Raw genomic sequence first — 24213 nt, 5'->3', positions numbered from 1 at the left:
GAGAGAGAGAGAGAGAGAGAGAGAGAGAGAGAGAGAGAGAGAGAGATATTTATGTGAGAGAGACACATTGATTGGTTATCTCCTGCACGTTCCTTGACTGGGGTGGGTAAACAACCTGCAACCCAGGTATGTGCCATTGACTGGGTATAGAACCCATGACCCTTTGGCACACAGGCCAGCACTCTAACAACTGAGCAATGCCGGCTAGGGCCTAAAATTGTGCTTTTGGACAACAATCTCACATATAGGGCAAGAGCATATGGAGAAGTCATGGAGGGAAAAGGGTATGGGCTTTGGAGGCCAGAAAAACAGTTTCAAATTGAGTCCTATCATTTATCAAGAAAGTGTTTTAACCTTTATGTAACAGTGTGCAAAATGTTGGAAGCATGTCCTACCTGACAGTGTTTTTGTGATCATGCCTCTAAGGGGATCTACAGAGTGCTCTCATTGTATGTAGAAGTAGCTCAGTGAAATATGCTCTTTTTTCTTTCCTTTATGTAGATCTGGTCTCCCTGCCAGTGTACACTTGTTGCTTCCAAACTGGACATGCTGTTCGGAGAATCTGGAGCTGTTCTGAGAATATATATCTTAAAATAGCTGGGGCTCATAAGTAGAAATATGCTAGCACATGGGTGGAAGTGGACATGTGATTGTGATGTGTTGGAGTGAGTGTGGATATTGGCTGTGAAGCAAGACAAGGGTAAGTGTTGATAAACTGCAGGATGTTATATCTCATTCCACACTTTCCTGAGGGCATTATTCAAGCTGCATATTCTTAAGCAGACTAACAAATGCTGTAGCGCATAACATGAAAACTTGAATCAATGTAATTTGCAATGCTGGGAATGATTCACAAACATGGAGCATTTAAAGTATATGAATTATGTTAATGTCAGTTTTCACATCAATGCTGCTGTAAGAATTTTATGGTGCAGGAACTGGTGATGTTTATATGATAAGAGGACACTGCCTCAATAATAACATTCTGTAGTATAACTTGGGGATAAACACCCAAATCATGAGCAGCTTGAGTCAACTTTTGCAATCTCACCCTAGAGCAGCAGCAATCAAATAAAGATGTGGTAGTACTTTTATGGCATATGAAAACTCTCTTCTCCTCCATCTTCTTCTTTAAGTATACTCAAACATGGTCCCTAGACACTCTTCCACTCACATTGCAAGCTGAGTCATAGTTGGAGAGCAGAACAAGTGTTGCAACAATTAATGGCAAGAAAGAATGTTGGTCAAAAGGTGGCAGATTACCACACTCTTATGGAGAAGCTTGGTTATTTTTTCTAAAAGCAAAGAGCGGCAAAGAGGCAAGGGGGCTTCAAAAAGGCGCGCGCGCGCGCGTGTGTGTGTGTGTGTGTGTGTGTGTGTGTGTGTATGTGTGTGTGGTAGGAAAGATGGATACCTTACAAGGCCACAAGTTCTAAAGGTCATATAAGTGCTGCCTGTCCAGCAATGCCCCTTGATCACAAGGAACCTCATAAAGAAGGCCATGCAATCAGCATTATAAGAATTCTGAATTGACAGCTGACATCACAAAACAGACTGTATGCCAAGGTGATATTTTTCTAAGGCAAGTATTCCCACATTGTTAGCCCTTTAGAATTACCTTGGAAGTTTGTGTGTGTGTGTGTGTGTGTGTGTGTGTGTGTGTGTGTGTGTGTGTTTTAAATAAACCCGGTTGAACCTCTGCCACAAGAGATTTTGCAGGGTTTTGTTTGGAGAATTAGGTGAATTAGTTGGTTTTGGACTGATGTTGAGCTCAGGCATCAATATTATGAAAAAGGTCCTCAAGTGATTCTGACATTTAGTCATGTTTGAGAATCATCTAAATACTCTAAAACATTGTCATTCAAAGTATGGTCCAAAGACAGTGCTGATCTGTGAAAGGTATCTAAGTACATTTTTATTCAGTTCAGCTGACATTATTTTTCACAGCAAGATAGCAGTACTTTTAAAAATTGATTTTAAAGAGAAAAAGGGAAGAAGAGAGATAGGTTGCCTTCTGCACACACCCTGACGGGGGACTGAACTTAGAACCTTGGTTTGTGCCCTGACCAGGAATTGAGCCCCTCAACTTTTGGTGTATGAGAGAATGCTCCAACCAACTGAGCCACCAGGTCAGGGCAATAGCAATATCTCATTGATGAAAGAAGCAGTGCATTGATTTACATTCTGTCACAAGCTCCTATCTCATTGTAGACTGGTAACAAACAATTTCAGACCCAACACTCATTCATGGACCACAATTTGAGTAGCACTGTCCTGAAGACAGTTAGGGTTAGAGGGAAAGAAGGGAGCTGCATTCATTTTCAAAAGTGTGTTAATTGTCAAAGCCCAGCTTTGATGCAAATACACTGCTCAGTGGAGCCAGCATGGCATTTCTCAAAGCAAACTTGTAGGATGTTAAAAAGTTTTTAGAATAAAATGGGTCCAATAGCTGGAAGATGTTTGTCACTGAAGTGCCCAAAGTAGGAGAGATTCCTAATCTGTAAGACTCCTCAAAAGCTTTAATATGGTCTTATGCATTGTGACTCAGTAAGAGTGGTGTGGAATTTGGGAAACAAGTATTTGACCACAGAATCTGTCTTTCACAAATACATAATCAGTGTCTCATGAAGCATAATTTGGAAAATATTGGTCTGGTAATTATTTAAGAACATGTGAAAGAGAATAAATTGATTTCTGCATTGTCTTCCTCCATGCAAGTGAATTATTTAAAACAAAAGGCAGAGTGAAAATTGAAGCTGAAACAGCAGCACCTTCTGGTGCATCTTCTTAACCAGGCTGACCTCTACAAATTAGTGTTGGGCTTGGTTTGAGGAAATAGCTAAAAGTCACTCAAGCTCTGCCTTTTTGTGCTGGGAGCCGGTCCATCCTTGCTGTTTCAAGGGACCTGGCATATATGGCATACTGTTCTTAATATGTTTGCTCACCTTCTTGGCACTATATGTTTTAACCAAGGTCTCCTTTCTGAGAAAGGTTGTTTCCCCAGGTAGGGATTTTCCCCTGAAGTTAGGGAGGGAATAAAACCTCTTAACTAAGTGCCAGGCGGGTAATTAATCACTTTAACTACGAACAATCATGCTTAAGCTACATAATCTTTACTCCCTGGAATGAAGATAAGAAACGCCCTAACCTTTGTAATAGAGATTGATAGGATTGAATCAACTGGTATAAATACAGATGTAATAAGACAGCAAGACACAGAACTTAGAATACGGAACCAAGAGACACAGAACTTAGAATACAGAGCTTAGAACACAGAACCAAGAGAGACAGAACCTAGGCACAGAACCTACACAGAAAGTTCTCTAGAGACAGAAGAACTTCGCTGGAGAGAACATGGCAAAAGATCCTGGGCAGAAACTGGCCTCAGAACCTAGAGACAGAACCTAGCAAGAGAACATGGCAAAAGATCCTGGACTGAACCTGACTACAGAAATTGGCAAGAGAACCTGACTAGAACCTGGTAACTGAACCTGGCTGGAGAACCTGGACAGAACCTGGCTGGAGAACCTAGCGAGGGAACATGGCTACAGAACCTGGCTGGAGAACCTGGAGAACCTAGCAAGAGAACATGGACACAGAACCTGGCTGGAGATCCTAAGCAGAACCTCTCTGGAGATCCAGACCAGAACTTGGCTGGAGATCCTGGCTAGAGATCCTGGCTAGGCTGCTGATCAACTGAACGCTGTCTCCGTGTCCTTCCTTCTTCGCCGACTCCGTCCACACCTTTGGGGACCCCTGGACCTGCTGGGGTTGGACCCCGGCATTTTTGGACATGGAGCATTTTTTTAAAATCTTTTTTTGTGTGTGTGACTCCACAATCATGCTGCCCTTTGCTTCAATGAGCAAAGACACATTTTTGGTGTCATTTCTGTCAACCTTCAGGTCATAAATCAAAGTCAGTGAGACCTAAGGATTAGTTATTTTTAAATTAATAGTTATTTTAAATTAATAGTTTTTTTAAAAAATATACTTTATTGATTTCAGAGAAAAAGGGAGAGGGAAAGAGAGACAGAAACATCAATGATGAGAAAGAACCATTGATCGGCTGCCTCTTGCACGCCCCCTACTGGGAGTCGAGCCCACAAGCCAGGCATATGCCCTTGGCTGTAATTGAACCTGGGATCCTTCAGTCCACGGGCCATGCTCTATCCACTGAGCCAAACCAGCCAGGGCTAAATTAATAGTTATCTTTAAATTAAAAGGTTAAGAATAAAGTATTTGATCTATTCAGACTCACCCAAACATATGGCCTTATGTCTTCCTAATAAAATAGAAATATCCCCTCAGTTCTCCAGATTTGTAAACCAGTTATATCTTTTCTGAAAGTCAAGACATTTTCAGGTGTCAACTATCAGAGGTTGCTTCATTATACTGAACCGGCTATTCATTCAAATAGAATTAGACCCATTTTCTCAAAAGGTAAATTAGTAATAAAATGAAGAAGACACACGACAGGAAATGACAGTTAAAAAAAAGGTAGAGATGAAAACAAAAACATTTTCCTCGACGTAGTCCTTCATATTCTTCTACCTTCTTCCTCTCCTACAATTTAGATAAGACTGATATACATGGTGATATATTCTCTTTCTGGGATAAAGAAACCACGACATTAATAATATAATAGTCATTGTGCTAATTACAAATATGTCCCCTTAACAGTTGGCACAGAAATTTGCTTTATTTTGGTTGGTAAAAGCTGACATACTTCATCACCAGTCTAGAGCACAAAAGCTTTTCTCCAACCAAAGTTGCTATGGTTGGATGCTTCTCTGAATAAAAACGGTTATGGACGTCCTGATGGAGATGGAGTGTGTGTGTGTGTGTGTGTGTGTGTGTGTGTGTGTGTGTGCATTTTAAATCACATGAAATAAAGACTGTACAAAAGAAGCCAAAGGCTTGATTAAAAGATGTGACAAATCCCCGAGCGCTGTAATATTTTCCTATATTGTGTTAACTCCTACAAATTTACTATTGTAATCAGAATATTCAATTGAAAAGCAAATGCTAGGAATCCATGGTTTAGTTTTCTCTATAGATTTTCAACAATGATCACATGCAAGCATGTATATCTTGGTGTGATTCTTTTTCACAATCTCCAAACATCAGTAAAAGCCCAATGACTGGTGTTTATTAGTAGCAACTATGCCGCTAATAGATTGGCTTTGAGAAGTTACTCTAATCATTGATTTCCTTTGGCTCACATGACAATGAACGGAAAAAAATAAACAAAAGAATACAGCTATGATGATTATAGTTTCTCTTGCCAAATGGTTCCTGGAACAGTAAGAAAAAAGATTTTAGTAATGATTTCCACTCTCCATGTGGCTTTCTCCTAACAAAGACAGTTGCTGGTACTGGGCCAAATTAGACTTTCAGACATTAGTATGTGCTTCTTCAGCCAAATTCCAGTACTCACATAAGATTAAATCATAAGTAGTTTTTATGACAATAATCATAACACTGAAAATCACAAGCATTTGCAACAGATTAAAGAACTTATTTTTAGAATTGACTGCTCAGAAATATAAACCTATTTTTAGCAAAGAGTAATTTGGCCTTAGTGTATCCTATAAAGCAAGATATATCACTCATTCTATGTAATGTTTTACATGAATTCTGAGGGCCCTGAGCATAATACAAAAATGTCTTTAAAAAGACAGATGACTATGAACAATTTTAAATAAGTTGTCTGTACCAAATCTCAGGTGGTCATAAACTATGGAAATTACCTGGCCCTTACAAAAAATATCACCAACCAAAATAAACATCAATATTTTGTCTACAATAATGCAAAAATGTTGGTAGATTTATCAATTCAGTAAGGAGAAAATTAATTCCAGCCTTATCAGAATATACACAAACCTCTTTTGCCTAATTTAATCATTTCAAAGACATCCAACTCAAAAGAGTCTTTTCCTTTCAAATTTAAATATATCTTTCATTTTTCACATGAGGGCTGTATAAACACAACCTCATTAGAAGAGGTCATACTGACAGTTTGGCATGCACACATCAAGCAATGGGTGGCTTCACCATCCTGTCCATTGCCTTCACCTGCAGTAAAATCGGTGGACATTCATAGACAAGGTCAATTAAGGTCTCATCCTTGGGCACAGAGACAATGAGTGGAACTCTCTCTTCAAATGAGAATAAAATGTGTCAAGGTATGGGCATAGTTTAGAACTAAGATTATATTTACTTGTACTTGAAATTGTATCACTACCATTTATTTCAATTATAATAAAACATTATAGCAACTGTAAGAGAGAACTGAAGACTGTACCTTATAGTATTTAAAAACTAGCCTTACAAAAATCTTCCAGGTCATCAGAATGGCCACTGAACCCTTTGAAACCCATAGTTACTTTACCTCCTGGTAAGGATGAGCTTTGGTACCCTACATGAAGTAAGCATGTTAATTTCTTAGCAACATTTCCTTATTTATCTGACATCTCTTCCCCAGCAAATTTTCTTTTGCCCCCATCTAAGGTCTTCTGGATCTTGATAATTTGTACAGAGATCAAGTGGTTTCATTTTAAGGTCTGGGTTCACCATTAGCTTCTGTGCCTTTGTTTGAAGGGGTTACAGTAAAATTGTAAATGCCATCCTAGAAAACAACTAATACTATTTACAAATGCTAATTCATAATGAGGAATAAGGAGTTAGCTTCGCTATTCCAATGGACCTGGCAGGAGAGCAAAACCAAGGAAAATCTTCAGTCTGAAAGAAGACAATGCCCATCATCACAGTATTAAAAGTGAAAGGATGGCAACCACTCAACTTGTGGATGGAACGACAGACTAAAAACTATCCAAACCTTGTATAAGAGAGTTTAACTGCTACCTATTCTCAAAATAATGTTTCGTATTTGAAAACATTCCTAACAGTATTTGCAATACACTCAAGATGATATTTTGTAAATTAATAGATCCTGTCAAAATTATATGGGGATTGAAATTTAGTTATTCAACTGTTCTCTTTAGAATCTGAGTATTGTTAAAACAATTTGAAATTTATAACTGATTACTTGACTACATTTAACCAGCTACTTTTTAAATGACTTATTTTTCCTAGTCAAACCAAATTTTGTTTTTCAGGCTGATTTCTAACCATATAGTATCTGTTATATAATTATACAGTAAGCATTATATATCTATAATACAGATATTGCTTTGTACTTACAAATATACACACACATAATTTTAGAGAAAGGAAAGCAGAACAAATTGGAATGCATTATATATAGTAAAGTAATTGTCACTGGTTAGTTTTTTTGTTTCATTAGAGCATAAATTCAAGTTAGTATTTTCTCTACTAAATCACCAAAAGATTTCTTTTACTCACTGTAAAGGATCTCCATTTACAGCTCCAGATAAGTAAGTGTTGACATGATAACTCATACCCAAAGTGAATAGCTTGAATATCAAAATATGGGTAAAATAAAATAAGCATGTTCTATTGCTGAAATAAAATTAAAAATGAGAAATATACACTAATATACACTTCTCATTTTCTGCCAATAAACATTTAAAATTCTATTTGGAAAGAAGAAGGGGAGACTTTGAGATGTAAAAATGTGCTTCCAAAACTATGGAATAGAGTTGATTTGGAGTAATCTTCTTATACACCAAACTTTGAACATCACCACGTGGTAGTCTTTTCCAAGTCAAAAAGACAGTTGTACTGAAGACACCCATAATGTTACAAAAGGGCAACTTGAAATGGGAACAAGGTCACTTTTAGAAATTGGATCACAACCATTTATGCCAAAGTCTACACAGACTGCCGTAGGACAGGTGAAATTAGTCACTTCCAGTGTTATCCATTGGTAAACTGCTTCAATAGTATTTTATATGGGCGGCGGGGTGGGGATGGGGGGTCAAGCTGTTTTCCAAGAAGCATTTAATTAGCATATACAGTACACATCTCAAATGTCATTTTGGAAGTTGAAATATACACCGCTGGCAAAAATTTTACCACATTTTGTGATGTAAAAAATGTTCCTGTTTGATATATACAGAAAAATTGGAAAAAATGAATAAATACTTTTTCTGGGGAGATGAGGTACTTTATAGCATGGCTTGCAAGGAATACCGTGACCTCAGTTGAAATAATAGCAGGTAGAGTTTTCCAAACCTGTGGTTGAGCTGAAAAGAAAAACAAACTCTCATTGTTTCCTTAAGGCATGCATTTCACTATGGCAAAGTACAACTGGGCGTGCATTACATGGCAAGCCTGGGCCTGCTTCAGCAAACTAAGTAGATCACGAGCATTCTTAGAGCACAATGCAAAAGCTTTATGGAGTGGAAGAGAGTAAGAAAATTTGGAACAATCTTCTCATTATTTCATTTTTAAAGTGTCATTCCTCAGCCGACTGTTGCTTCAGGAATGCCAGGTGATGGAAACAGACTGGGTCAGATTTTGGCTACAGGTGCAAGCAACTTTAGCAGCCAAAATGGGGCAGTGTCATGACACCAGCTGAAAACCTTTCAGCTATGAGAAGCAGGAGGACGCTGTGTGCTGTGCCAGAGATGACTGCATTATACAGTGTCCCATCTGAGACCGCATAACACATTCACCAACAAACCAGGAGGCCTCCTAACTATTTCAGGAGCCTAACAACACACAGCACACTAGAGGGCAATGCACGGTCAAAAAGAAAGAGAAAGAAAAAGAGAAAACAAGCAAAACACGCATCTGTCGCGCACAAACCTTCGGGCTCTGTGTTTTCTTTGTGGTGTACTTGCTTCAGCGGGCAGCAGAAGATTTCGTGACACTTAGCACGAAAGGGGGACTCTTTTTTCTTTAATTCCGCAGATTGGATGGAATCTTGCCGTAACATAATGTATTCCTGTGTGCCAGGAGGGGCGTCATCCAGAACTGTGGTCACCACATAACAAAATGAACTCAAGTTAGAGCTTCATGAAAGCAGCGAATGTCTTAAATCAAATCTACTCCCAGGGAAGACTAAAGAAACAACATTCCCCAAAAAAATTTCAAAGAAAAGCATTTAATAGCTTGTCCATTTTATTTTGGGGGCTTTAAAATACTAAAGGCTTGGGAAAGCTTACTCAACTCTAGATACCTCTACTGCCAGTACAATGAAAATGTAACAGTGTTAAACTATGCCTGGAGTGCAATAAAATATTTTAATATCATTAACCATATTGTATCTAAATCAACACCATGCAGAGCTCACATGTCTCAATTTGAGATACAGCATAAATACAGGGGTGGGCAAAAGTAGGTTTATAGTTATTCATATGTAAAAATACAATAATAAATAATGATACAAGAATAAACTCTTGTTTTGCATACCCAGAAGTGTAAACCTACTTTTGCCCACCCCTATATTTACAGGTGACACTGGCCATTGTCCACCAATTATCAACTTATTTTTCTTTCCTTGGTCTGCTGCTGGCAAGAATCCGACATCTGCCCTGACCAGTTTGGCTCAGTGGATAGAGTGTCAGCCTGTGGACTGAAGGGTCCCGGGTTTGATTCCGGTCAAGGGCATGTACCTTGGTTGCGGGCACATCCCCAGTGGGGAGTGTGCAGGAGGCAGCTGATTGATGTTTCTCTCTCATCGATGTTTCTAACTCTCTATCCCTCTCCCCTCCTCCCTGTAAAAAATCAATAAAATATATTTTTTTAAAAAAGAATCCGACATCCATGCAGTATATACTGAGTCTGACAGAAAATTTAAGGGTGCTGCTCTCACTCTTTTATTTCCAAAGAAAACTAGGGCTGTCCAAAGAAAACTAGGGATGTTGCAAATATTCCTCAGATATTGAAAACCCCTTAATGAAAATAAGAAACCCCAATTGAGAGCCTAGTAATCAACACTGGATCAAAGACCAACCTTGTTGAATTGTGGAAGAGCAGGGCTTGGTTCACTACTTTCGGCGATAGATATACACCAAGACCCTCAGCCCACATTTTCTTTCTAGGCCCTTTGTCAATTTCCTAAGCACTATTATGAATTTCTAGTAATTTTCTCCTACAAGTACAGATGTCTGGTTTTACAGTGTCCATTGCACAACATTCTTTAGCCTGATAACCAACCACCAAAGGAGGTGCAAATTTGATCTGCATTTGCAGAAACAGGGAACTGACCCCAGGATGGATTTTCTCTCTTTCACAGCCTTCCCAAGGAGGACATTCAATTTTGCCAGGAGTGAGTCAGTGCCTCCAAGAGCTGTGATTAGTGACTTGCTGATTCATTCTATTCCCCCAAATGCATACACTTATTATGCATTTAAGAAGACTGTACCATCAACAAAATTCTTATGAGGAGAATAATGCTATGGTGTTTGGACAATATAAACAGCTTATGACTTAAATTAGATGGGATCTGAAGCTTCTGTGTTTAGTGTAACATTCCCAACCCATTGGCTGGGATCTTAATGGGCTTTAAGAACATTCTTTCATTTGGGGGTAAAAATGGTATAAAAACCAACATAACTTTTAATTTATTATTATGAGTTTGGATTAAGTTTTAGAGAGATAGCCTGTATATGAAATTGTTGTCTTCCTTTATAAGTCATTAAATTATGCAATAAGGTGATGAATATTTTAGTCATTTCTCTTTCTATTTTCCTCTAGAATTCAGCAGCAGTAATAAAAAATTTCATATAGATACACCACCACAGCTTTTCTTGGCAGAGAGTCCCCTTCATCTACTAGGAATGTGACTATAACTTCTTAGAATTGCATTGAATGCACATCTTTGCTAGCAACAGCTGCTATTCATAAACACTTGCAACCATTTCCTGCCATGAGCAGATACTTATGTTAATATAGACACTGATCAAATTCCAGCATCACAGCTGAAGAAAAATTCTGGTTTTACCATCCAAAATATTTAAAGAAAACTTCCCAAACTTGGAACTCTTTTTTTTTTTTTAAGAAAGGAACACCCATGATTATATAGCAGCTAAGAAATTCCATTTTCATGCACTGTATACAAGAATCATATTTTTAGATTAAAGAACGATAGGAGAATGAAACATAACTTTTGATAATATATAGGAAACTTGCTATTCAGAAGTACATGATAAACATAAGTAAATTGTCTCCAATTTTTATTTTTCAATACCAACAATAACATCACACATTAGCATTTCTGGAGATTAATGGCAGACTGAAGCTAATAGCCTTTGGCTGACTCTCCAGCCATCAGCTTTTCCCAGCTGGTCATTAATTCCCAGAAAAAGGCCTCACAGTGCCATCATTATTGTTTAATTAGAAACAACTAGTTATCTGTAACATACAACAAAATTCAAGTGAGCAGGACATGCTAACTGATACAAGAACCAGCCCCAAAATTCATCATGATGGGGAAAGCATGAAGGTCACAAAAGTGCAGGATAATTACTTCCCACAAAATGCTCTCTCTTCTGTTCTTTCTTCAAATTGAATTTATCAAGTGCAAAAGGTGCCAAGATGAGAGCATTTAAGGAGCCATCTCAGTAATAACCATAGGCACAGAACATTTCTCTGGAAATCGTGAGCATCTGGAAGTAATGGCTCAGCTTGGGTCTTAGGCTGTCTCTAGTCAATGTCCTAAATATCAGTCAATTCAGGCAAAACAGTAGCTTGATGTCATGTGACACAAGAGTCAGAAACATTTTGGACCTTTTTAACCAGAAGTGACATTGTATAGGCAATATCCCACTCAGATCTATAAAATCTCTGAACTTGAGAATATTTTGTATGAAAAAATTAAAACTATTATATCAAATCCATCTATTCCCAGGACTCCCTCAAGTAAGACAGTGGCTGTATATGCAATGACAACAGCAGGAGTAATAGGGGACTTCCTACAGTACCCCCACTTTAAGGCAGGTAAGTACCTTAATTCTACTTCCTTAAAAAAGGGATAAGAATACAGTGCTTCCAAGGGGTATTAATTCTAGAAAATTAAGAGTAAGCCTGCAAAGAAGTCAGCCCATCAAAACAGGAAAAAAGAATGGGATTCTTTATTTCCCTGACTTAGTTCAATATTTCCCCCTTCTAGTACATTCCCTTCTTGCACACAATCTCTGAAAACCACTCCTCCCTCTGTTCATTTCAACCATTTGTCCACATTTATTCAATGATTCCTGCTGCCCTTCCCAACAATAGGTTTATCCAATCTCAGAGGTAGACCAAGGATTCCAATGATTAGGTAGACAATAGATTTACACAAAGCCTCCTCCAGTTTCAGAGGTTCAACTTAACTCTTAAAGGCAGGTAAGAGTAGCTCATGGTTGGTTTCTAAACTGCGTGGCCCCATGCTTTGAGAAAAGGCTGCTAAGCTCCATTACAATAGCTTCCAAGGAGTAGGCTTTTGCCAGGAAATTGTGACCTTATAGCCAGTTCCCTTAGCCTTGATCACACAGCCCACCTACTCAGGATTCCAAAGTTCCACAAGAGTGGTAGAGAGTTAGAGGGGACAAGTGGACACATGCATATCCACACATCCACAGACATGCATTCATTAAAGGGTGGCATACTCAGAGAAGGAGGTGCCAAAAGTAAGTGACTTTTGTTTGCGGGATGATACTCATGACCAGAATTTATGAAACAGCTACTTCCTAGTATAAAAGGTGTACGTACCATTGACTATCCATTAGGTGGACAAGTCTGCATCTAGAATTGGTTTCCCAGTAGCAGCACTAGACTGGCATTAAATCATCCCCACTCTCCTCCAGGCTTCTCAGCAATCACCAAGATCAAGATCAGAAATGGGAGGTAATCACCAAGATCAGAAATCAGTCATGGTAAGGGAGGAGAGTTTAAATCTAAGCCTGATGACTTAGCTTAAGCTACTCATGTTCACAGAAATGTAGTACGCCCATTTCAAATTAGACATAAATAAAGACCCAATCTATAGCAAAATGATCATTGATAAATTAAATAATTCCAATGTAATGGACCTTTTAAATGTATATATGATACATAACACAGCTATCCAAATATTTAGTAGTACCGCAAACACTACAATGTACTCAGGGAGAGGAAGTAACTTTTATTGGAACAATTATTGGAAAAGCCCATCCAGGATTCTAGTGTGTTTACCATCATGTCTAAAGTAAAACTGCTTTGTACAAACATTGATATATTAAACAGGAATCAGGTTCTTCAGTAATTTTTAGCTTCAAAGATTACACCTTTCTCCAATGAGTTTTTCTTTCTTCATTCAAAGACAGAAAAGTAAGTTTCTGGGAAACTATTTGAACAATGCTACAAAGGCACCTGCCCTTCACCAGGACAGTGTAATTTGCAAGGTATGCTGACTTCAAGCTGGAAGCAGTTAACAATTCATCAATTAGTTTGTGATGCTGGTTTTGCTTTTAAATTTACTCATCACAAGGATTACTCAACATATTTAATGATATATGTTTTTAAATCAAAGCAAATCTGAGATCACTAGAGCTATGGAAATCACGTACAGCCATGGGGTTCCCAATCAAAGTTATTTACTACAACAAGAAAATAGTTAAAACCATCTATGAAGCAGAAAATATGACAAATACACAAATTATCAAATGACCTCACATAATGAGAAATTGAGAAGAAAACAGAGTAATTAGCGTGATTACTCTTCCATCTCCCTGAGCACCTGTCATGCTGAAAAGTACATCCAAACATAGGATGAGTTAGCTCAAGACCTCCATTGTGCTTCACAGCTAACTATCCATCTACTTACTTATCTGCTTTTGATATTCAAGCTTTACTGCCACAGTGGACATTATCAAGATGGCAGGTTTAAATGTAAATTAGTAACAAATAAACAATTCACAAAATGGAACAGATCAATACTAATGATCATTTCATTTGGCCAAAATAGAAACAACTTAAAAACATTTCTAGAAATTTGTTACCTTTTCATTTGTATTCTCCCCCATCTCCATTCAGTTCCCTAAGCACTATTAGATCTTCATCCAAATTCTGTTTGTTCACACTGTTTTTGCTGTTTTCATGGTAGAATGAAATTCAAACTCCATACTATAGCAGTCCCCCCACCTCCTCAGTTCCATTGTAGGACTCTCTTCTCCTTGCTTACACTAGCTTTTAATTAGTGTGTAGACTATGCCAGGCTTTTTCCTGCCATAAGGCCTTGCATTTGCTGTTCACTGTGATTCTCCCTTTATTTCCTTCTGGGCTCTACTTAAATGCCAATTCCTCAAAGATGTCTTTCCAGGCACCTTAGGTACATTTGCACTTGTCACCATCTAATTATTGTCTGTATGTATGCAGTATGTGTGCATCCATGCATGTATGTACTTGTCTCTTATCTGATTCTCCCCACAAAAATACAAGCTCTGTAAAACATAAACATTATTTGTCCCATTACCACTTAATATGTGGGTCCAGCACAGTGCCTCACTCAAAATACACACTCAAAAATTATCATTAATCAAATGAAAGATGCCTGCCTTCCTGTTTATCTAACCTTCTCTCAAAGGTAAGGTAAAGAACTCACTCTAACTCTTAATTTTCATGTAACATTTTATGAAATTTATCTGTTTTGTCTTGGGACATCTTTTTGGCTATTATTACAGGCTTTTATTGAAAAGTTAGACTGATAATTATTTTCATATATATCTCTTTCCTCTGCAACTTGAATGTCAGTTCCTGATAGATGAGAACCATATCTCTTACGGTATTAATTTTGTTTTCCCAATGTCCTACAATTCTTTGCACCTGGTAGTTTTATAGGCATAAAATCAGTCCCTTCTAGGGTAAGCCATTTAGGGGGACTAAATGGAAAGAGTTCAGCACATTGCCTGACATCTGACGTGGAGGAAATGCTGTCCACAACAGAGATAAAACTGTTGAAAAATGCGGTCTTGTGGCTAGGAAACCAGAATCACCAACTGAGCTGCTGCTTACTTTCTGGTGTCCTTTGGAATGCCAAGTCACATTTTTGATACTCAATTTTCTCATTTCAAAAATTAAGTGATTGGACTAGGCCAGGGTTTCTGAGCATTGCTACTTTTGGTATTTGGGGCTAGATATTTCCTTGTTTTAAGAGGCTGCTCTTTATATTGCAGGATTTTTATAGCATCCATGGCCTCTACCAAGTAGATTCCATTAGTATCACTCTCCAATTTGTGACAAACAAATTTGTCTCCAGATTTTGTCAAATATCCCCACAGTGGGATGAGGGCAAAAGTTCCTTTGTTGAGAATCACTGGACTTGATGATGGGTAAAGCCCACCTCATCCTCAAGCCCCTTTGTAAAGAAGTAGTACCTATCCTGGAAGTCCCTTTGTGCCTCTCAAAGAGGCTAAGCATGGCAAGGGCTCAGCTAGTCCATTCAAGGAAGTTTCACCCCTGCAGCCCAGATCAGAAAGAGAAAAATGCACTAGTAATCATGATAACCATCCAGGTCACAGAAAGCTTCTAAATGGCAAGATGTAAAGCACTACTACTATACATCAGTGGGGTCTTTCCTCAGCCTAGGGCAAAGGATTTTTCCAGTGAGTGATGACACTGGACAGCACCAATAGCAGTGTTTGGACACTAGGTAAGTACCTTTAGGCATCTGTTATTCAGGTGGGGCCCAGCCAATCAGAGACTCGGCTCATGTGGTGATGAGAAAAAAGGAGAGGCTTGGAAATCCTCTGTGGCTTTATTAAAGTAGGAGGAATGACCCATGGGAGAAAATAAAATATGGCTGTATTGCTCATGGTGTAATATATTGGCTGACAAATGGCATTGCTTCCAGAATGCCATCTGTAATTTCTTGAAAATGTTTAATCATGAAAATTTTTATTTTCACTCATTTTGTTTTTAGTACAAAGTGCTTCTGGCTACTGTGTCCTAGGCAGCCATTACAGAGTACTTACAGACTGATTCCAGCTGTTGCCATTGCACCAAATTTTGCCTCTTCCTCCATGCATAATTAGAAACTTTTAGTACAGGCACTCTGGATAGGCTCACACAATGATGTCTTAGCTACTCGCAGTAACTTTCTTGCCTGAAATCTTCTCAGCCTTTGGTCTTAAGACCTTACTTGGGCTATATAATAGGCTAAATTGCTATAGAAAGTCTATTTTCTTCTATCAATCTTTTCCATTTTTGGAGCATTCAATCTCAGAGGACTTAAGTATCCTTGCCAATATACTATAGAGGGCATTTTCAAGCATCACAGCCATGTCTTCCTGGAAAATGTGCTCATTGACATCATACACCTTCACATGCTGTGCTGGAGGAGTCCTGCATGATTCATTGTCACTATTTCCTTCATATTGTTATTTCATGTTTCAAAAGCTAATCTCTAATCCAAATTTCATGATTGCCCTAATTCCCTGGGATGTCATGAGAGCTCAGGAAACCCTACCTCAAGGCTTTGTTGACAGAAATTGTTTGGTCATAGTTATAGTGAATGACAAATTATACTGTAATGTTGCTTTAAAATTATATGATTGGGAGAGTTATGAATGCCATCATTCACCTCTCCCTCTCTATATCCCCCCTAAAAAGGTATCTAAGTAGCAAACTAATTTTATTTTATTAGTCAGGAAATACTACTTTTACTTTTAAGCAAGCAGTCTTCTTTTATGTTTCCTGCCTGCTAGTGTTCTGTGATCATATGGGCCTTTGGCACCTATTGGTGCCTCCTTCCACCCACAGTGACATGGATACAAGTTCACTCAAATACATTAGCAGCCTATCTTGACTAACCCTTTGGCAGGAACCATAAAGCTCATACCAATACATAAGCTGATCTATAAAAACCATTTCTCAAAAACAATAAAGTATGTGTATGTCATTGTGGTTTTGTGCTACCTGGCATTCCACATAATATGGTGGAGCCAGCGATTCCAGAAGCAGTAAGAAGAGAAAAGAAGAGAAAGAGAAAAGAGATAGAAGAACATTCTTCACTTTGATCAGGAAGTGAGTCTTGGCATGTCTTCCTTCATTTAAAATGCACACCGGTTAAATCCTTCTCTTCCTGCTTAGTCACAGGCTGCACTCGAACTCATCAAAAGGCAGTTAGTTCAATTTGAGCAGTATCATACTCATCATTTTGCAAGCTCAAACAAATGGACCTTAATACCTCCAGGAAATGCAGTTATTACCTATGTGCTGTGGAAGAACATGTCCCCCTTTTAAAGTTAAAAGAGGTTCATTTTTAGCTAAGGGGAAGCATTAGAACAAAATTCCCAGTTACAATAGCTGAATTCTAAAAATTCATTCTAAAAAAGAAAGATTTCAATTGAATGAGTGTTTTATTTGCACATATGCCAGCCACAGTTTCCAACTCCTCATTCAGTAAAAAAAGGAGTTGGTGTTTCTTCTGGGAGGTGGGTCTGAGGAGGAGGGATATCCCTGCAGGGATTTCAGATGTAAGAATATGGTGTGCCATGTTAGAACCTACTCTAAATTTGAGAACAATTTCTAAGCAAATTATATTCAAAATTGTTTACTCTTGGTCGTATGTCTGTGTCAGAAAAAAAAGGCATTAGGATTATTTTAAAAGCCTCAAGCCATCAAATGTCTTTAAAATAGCATTTAGTGATTTAAGTGTACATGAATCATGAACGCTTAAATTAAAATTCCCCCTCATTCCTTGCAAATCCAACTGGTTAAGTGGGGTTTTTAGCAAATGAGAATTCCTTCATCCTATTAAAGGTAAGGCCTTCTGAGGTGGGTTCTAAGCTGGGTTTGGTGCTCATACTTACAACACAAGGACTACTCAAAGTATATTTTTAAAAGGAGTAAAATCAAGTGCCTAGTGTGTACTACCCACTTGCACATCATTTCCAGTATTCACAACAACCCTATGAGGCATGTATCATTATTGGTCCCATTTGTCACAGGAATCTGAATGTTTAAGAGGTTAAGGAACATGTACACAGTACCCCAGCCCCCAAGATGCAGACCTGAGGTTCAAAGCTAGGCGTTCATGCCTTCAGAACCTACACTCTTGCTCACTATACTATATCTCATATTACTCTATATATCTGTGGTAGGCAGAATAAGCCCCCCTCAAAGACACCCACATCCTAATCACTGGAATCTGTAAATATGTTACCTTAAGATTACAATTGTAATAATTAAGGTTGATAGTCAGCTGACCTTTAGATAAAGGAGGTTGCCCTGTATTAGCCAAGTAAGTACAAGGCAATCATGAGCTCTTAAAATTAAAAGGAGGCATAAGAGTGGGTCAGAGAGATGAAAAGGAAGAAAAGGCAGGGCCAATTAAAAGTGTGAGAGCATGAGTGTGCGGGGCGGGCGGGGGAGGTTGGGGGTTAATGAGGGGGATGAGGACACATTTGTAATACCTTAACTAATAAAAAAAAAAGAAACAAAATAACATATTACTGAGGCACAAATTGGTACAATGTGTTAGGTACAGTAAGTCCTCACTTAAATGGGTGTGTTTAGGTTCTGCAACTATAAGTAAAACAAAACCAATTTTTACTATGGGCTAATGCAGGGGTTCTCAAACTATGGCCTGCGGTCCACATGCAAATACAAGTATTGTATTTGTTCCCGTTTTGTTTTTTTACGTCAAAATAAGATATGTGCAGTGTGCATAGGAATTTGTTCATAGTGTTTTTTTTTAAACTATAGTCCGACCCTCCAACGGTCTGAGGGACAGTGAACTGGCCCCCTGTTTAAAAAGTTTGAGGACCCCTGGGCTAATGGATGTAAACAAGAGTGAAGTTCCTATAGCATTTTATAAACATAATCATAGAAAAAAAAAAGTGTGAGAGGACTCAACTTGCTGTGGCTGGCTTTGAAGATGGAGGAAAGAGGCCATGAGCTAACGAATATACATGGCCTCTAAAAGCTGAAAACAGCCTCAGTTGGTGGCTAGCAAGGAAACAAGGATCTCCATCCTACTAGGAACTGAATTCTGCTAATGACCAAAATGAGCAAGGGAATGGATCCTCCTCTAGAGCCTCCAAAAAAGAATGTAGCCATGCCAGAACCTTTGTTTTGTCCTGGTGAGATGTGTGCCTGACTTCTCACCTACGGAACAGTAAGATAATAATTTGTGTTGCTTAAGCCACTAAGTTTGTGACAATTTGTTATGACAGCAATAGAAAACTAACACAATATCCAAATCTCAATGCCGAAAACCTTACTAGGTTCTAAAGTCCATAAACCCTCTATTGTCCATAACAATAATCAATTGTATGTGAAATTGACATCTCTTCACAATCTTCCTCCTGAAAAGAAAACACAGGCACAAAGATGTTTCCTTTGGCCTTTTTATTTTCCATTCCCTGTCACAATACAAGCATTTTCAATATTTTTCCAACAAATACTTATTGGGAATCTACTATATGCCAAGCATTTTTCAATGCATACATCATATAGCAGATGGGGAAAAAATGTAAACAAAAATCCTAGCCCTTATGGTATTTTACACATACAGGGTAGGAGGGGGGTAAGTAAGCAGGTAGTAAACAAATCAGTAAGATGAGACCTCCAAGGGTATCTGAGTCATTGATGGGAAGGGAGCTGCTCTGAATTGCTGCTAGACCCATACAGGGGAAAAACAAACACAAACAAAAAAATCTTTACAAGTTAAGCTCCTGACACTTCAGTTAGCTTTCTGTTACTGCAGAATAACCTAGCCCAGTGGTCGGCAAACCGCGGCACGCGAGCCACATACGGCTCTTTGGCCCCTTCAGTGTGGCTCTTCCAAAAAATACCATGTGCGGGCGCGCACGTACATGTGATTGAAACTTCGTGGCCCATGCGCAGAAGTCGGTTTTCGGCCTGTGCGCGTCTATTTTGAAGAAGTGGCATTAGAAGTGGGGGGTGTCAGGAGACGCAGCGCAGGCGGCTGTGGGATACGCAGCACGGGGCAGGTACATTGTTTTGAGGTACATTCACTGAGGTCGACCCCTTCCAACTCTCCCATCCACACTCTTCTATCTGAAACAAGTATACAAGACGAGTGTGGATGGGAGAGTTGGAAGGAGTTGACCTCAGCGAATGTACCTCAATCAGATTGAGGACCTTTTTAGCAAAGGTCAGCTTAGGAGTACCCTAATTAAGTTACTAACAATGTACCTACCTATATAGTTTAAGTTTTAAAAATTTGGCTCTCAAAAGAAATTTCAATCGTTATACTGTTGCTATTTGGCTCTGTTGACTAATGAGTTTGCCGACCACTGACCTAGCCTAATTTAAATATCACAGAAAGCCTCAGTGAGAAGGTACTGTTAGAGCAGAAGCCTGATTTAAAAAAAAAAAAAAAAAAAAAAAAAAAGCATCCCTGACCGGTTTGGCTCAGTGGATAGAGTGTCGGCCTGGGGACTGAAGGGTCCTGGGTTCGATTCTGGTCAAGGGCATGTGCCTTGGTTGCGGGCACATCTCCGGTGGGGGGTGTGCAGGAGGCAGCTGGTCGATGTTTCTCTCTCATCGATGTTTCTAACTCTCTATCCCTCTCCCTTCCTCTCTGTAAAAATCAATAAAAAAATATATTTTAAAAAAGCACAATAGAGTGAAACATGGAGGTACCTAGAAGAGTGGTCCCAGTAGTGAAATAACAAATGCAAAGATCCAGAGGTAGGAGTATGACTTGATTTTTTTTTCTTTTTTTTAGAAAAATGAAGGAGGCCAATGTGGCTGGAACTTAGAGACTGAGAGGAAATGTGGCAGGAGGTGAGTTAAGAAATGTAAGGGAAGCCTGCTCATGTAGGCCACTGCAATAACTCTGCCTTTAATTCTAAGTAGCAGGGAGCCATTGAATGGTTTCAGGCAAAAGAGTGACATGATCTGGCTTATGTGATCAGAAGCTCATACTTGCTGCTATGAACAGACTTCAGGGCACAAGGGTAGAAGCAGAGAGACTGGTAAGGAAGCTACTGCTATAATCCAGACAAGAGATGATAGTAGTTAGTACTCAGTGGTATAGGTGGCAAAAAAGTGGCTGGGTTTTGGGTACATACTTTAGGGATATAGACTTTTATGAACAGAGATTATGTCTAACAGTATGCAGCATCTATTTAATATAGATCACCTTTGATAATGGTAATTCCATGTAATATACACTTCTCAGAGGGAAAATATTTCCTGTGGGTTAGCTAATTCTACTCTTTAGGCATAGGAGGAGAGAAATCTCCTCACACTAAACTCTCCCTTGCAGTCTCATTACACTAAATATGTCTGTATAGAATATGATTAGGTAGGTACACAGGAAACATTAACATTGCATGAGAATATTAATGACAGTGATGTAGGTGATAGGAAGTTTGCAAAACAACACTCTAGAAATTGACTCTCTTCAGCCTTGTTTCCATTCAATAGGTCTAATTTTCCTCTATCATTATGTCAAAGAGACCACCAAACAAATCTAACACTTCATGTGCTAGTAGGAGAGAGGAATGAAGGAGAAACAACATTAGAAGTGAGGTTCCTGGACTCATAGTCCAGCCTAAGAGCCTACTCATAACTATATGTGTCAATGCATACATTATATAACAGATGGGGAAAATGTAAACAAAAGCCCTTGCCCTTATAGTGAGCCCAGATTCCTCAAAATGGAGTTGATCAGATGAGGAGAGTGGGGGTCCTTTCTTCGCCTTTATATTTTCACTATAAAGCTCACTAGCATAATACTGTTGGCTTCTCTTTGCCCCAACATTCATTATTTTCTGGATGGGGTACTGGTGAGCTTTTAAAAGAGAAACTAGCATTCATAGCCTAGCCTCTTCCTTTTCTCTTTCTCCTTGGGGGCCAGCTTACCACAAAAAGCATGCATTCCACTCTGCTCCTCTATGCCTTAAGTTTTGCAGGTAGAGGCCCCGTGCCAGGGCAGAATAGGAGAGTTCCAGAAATGCTTATAACTGAGTGGATACATCTGTCTAATCACGGGGTTCATTATTAGAATATTCATCTTTTCACAGATAAAAGTCTCATCTCTTATTATTAGATTTATTAAGAATAAAAATTAAAAATGGAACTGCCATTTGACCCAGTAATACCACTTCTAGGAATATATCCCAAGAAAACAGAAACACCAGTCAGAAAGGATATATGCACCCCTATGTTCATGGCAGCACAATTTGCAATAGCTAAGATTTGGAAACAGCCTAAATGCCCATCAGCAGATGAGTGGATTAGAAAGCTTTGGTATATCTACACAATGGAATACTATGCTGCTATAAAAAAGAAGGAATTCTTACCATTTGCAACAGCATGGATGGAACTGGAGAGCATTATGCTAAGTGAAATAATCCAGTCAGTGAAGGTAATGTACCACATGATCTCACTCATTTATGGATAATAAAGACCATTGGAAACCGATGAACAAAAATAGATACAGAGGCAGAGAAGCATCAAACAGACTGTCAAACTACAGTGGAAAGGCTGGGGAGGGTTGGGGGGTGGAGGGAGATAAGAGATCAACTGGAGGACTTGTATGCGTGCATATAAGCATAACCAATGGACACAAGACACTGGGAGGGGGGTGAGGGCATGTGCCGGGGGATAGGGGAGGCTGGGGGAAAGTCAATTGGGAAAAAAAGGAGACATATGTACTACTACTTGTAATACTTTAAACAATAAAAAACAAGAATAAAGGTGACGTGGGGGAGGGTGGGTGGGTAGTAGATAATCAACCAAAGACATTGTATGCATACATGCATAACTCATGGACACAGATAATAGGGTGGTGAAGGTCTGGGGTATGCTGGAGGGGGTCAATGGGGGGAAAAGGGGGACACATGTAATACTTTCAACAATAAAGATTTTAAAAAAGAATAAAGGTGATATTTTGTTGCTCATAGACCTTTCTATTTTGACTTCTTATTTGTTCACAACTTGAACAGAAAGAGAAAGGCAGTACTGTTCCCCCACCAATATTCTCATTAATATTCATGAATGCTCAGAATCATGGCTTGGGAGAATTGGAAAAGTCCTAAAACCTTTATAGACTGTCAAGCTCTGCTGGCCTATTTGGTTCATGGAGGATACTAGAGAAATAAGCAGTTATTTTTTCATGGCCAAGATCATACCAGGAGACCTGGATCAGAGGCCAGGACAAATAGGAGGGAGTAATGAGGAAAAGAAGACAAAGGGAGGGGAGACATGAATGCTGGTTTGTTCCTTCACAGATGGAAGGAGCAGGCTGCCACATTCATTTAAAAACCTTCTGCTGCCATGGAAATCATCATCTATTGATGATGTTCTTGTAATCCCACAGGAATCTCAGTAGGAAGTCTGATTTCAAAACAACAACAAGGGGATGGAGTGGGATAATGCAGGTCACACGTGGGATCAAAGATATTAATGTGATGGGAACATGCAGATGTGAATCCTTCTTGGATTGTACTGAAGCAAAGTGTCCATACCAGGAGGCAGCACACAATTCCAAAATCTGATCTCCCTGTTTTGTTTTTTTTCTGATAGTCCCTGCAAGTTGTTCCCCTCTGACAGACCTCCAATATTTGCATTAATTAAACTCAAGTCGAGAAACCTGGTCATTTGAGGAGTGCCTATTGGTACCATCAAAAAATTGGAAACTGCCACTCATAAATTGAGGGAGTGGACTCCTTTCCAAGTTCTCATATTAAAGATGGCCCTTTTCTTTCTCCTTAATGGAGAGTTAAATGGAGTTCAAGATTGCTCACAAGAAAGTCATGTTAAAATGTTCCAAGTAAGTGCTCTCCCAATTAGGCATTTAATTGCTGAGTGGTAGACAAGATACCATTAAAGTTCCTATGAAATGCAGAAGTATCACCATCAGTAACCTTTTAGCGTTGACTAGAGAGCAGTTCCTTCCCCTCTCCTTTCCCAATGCCTTTGTGTAACACTTGTTTAACTGATAGCTTCCCAGAAACAAGGTTAATGCATGTGAGATATTCTCAGAGGTTTCAGACATCACCCTTGAGTCTTTCCCTGGTTGGCAAAAAGATCCTCAGGTTAAGCTATGGGACCTTGGCAAAATGTTTTGGGTTGAGATTAGGGTGGGTGATGATCAGATTTAGGAAGCTGTAATGATCATGGCCTGACCCACTTTGGGGTTGCCAACATTTTGCTGCAGACTAATTCTTTATAATTCCTTCTGGTCTGCAGGAGACTTTGGAAGTCCCTCACCAGAATTCTGGTGACCAAAAAAGAACACAAGGTTCTTTTTTTTTTTTTTTTGATACCCAAATTTAAGGTGGTTGCAATGAATGGAGGAAGTGGCGAAAGCAAGTAGAAGAGGTGATAGGCATGCCTAGCTGGTAT

General features: G+C 39.0%; 1 protein-coding gene across 3 annotated transcripts in view; it reads right to left on the bottom strand.

The window, feature by feature from the left end:
• The window catches only part of FGF13 (fibroblast growth factor 13), a 652755-nt gene that overhangs the window by 257218 nt on the left and 371324 nt on the right, over positions 1 to 24213 (bottom strand). For 2 of the 3 annotated variants that reach the window (XM_036304473.1, XM_036304472.1), the window contains exon 3: positions 8734 to 8901. The exons of the other annotated variant lie outside the window; for it this stretch is intronic. In XM_036304473.1, the coding sequence (XP_036160366.1) occupies positions 8734 to 8901 (168 nt within the window). The remainder of the gene's footprint in view (positions 1 to 8733; positions 8902 to 24213) is intronic. 3 annotated transcript variants of the gene reach the window in all.

The sequence above is a fragment of the Myotis myotis genome, unplaced genomic scaffold (assembly GCF_014108235.1).
Source record: "Myotis myotis isolate mMyoMyo1 unplaced genomic scaffold, mMyoMyo1.p scaffold_m19_p_4, whole genome shotgun sequence".
Lineage (NCBI taxonomy): Eukaryota > Metazoa > Chordata > Mammalia > Chiroptera > Vespertilionidae > Myotis > Myotis myotis.
The sequence above is the reverse complement of the archived record's forward strand: the minus strand, read 5'-3'. Positions and strand labels throughout refer to the sequence as shown.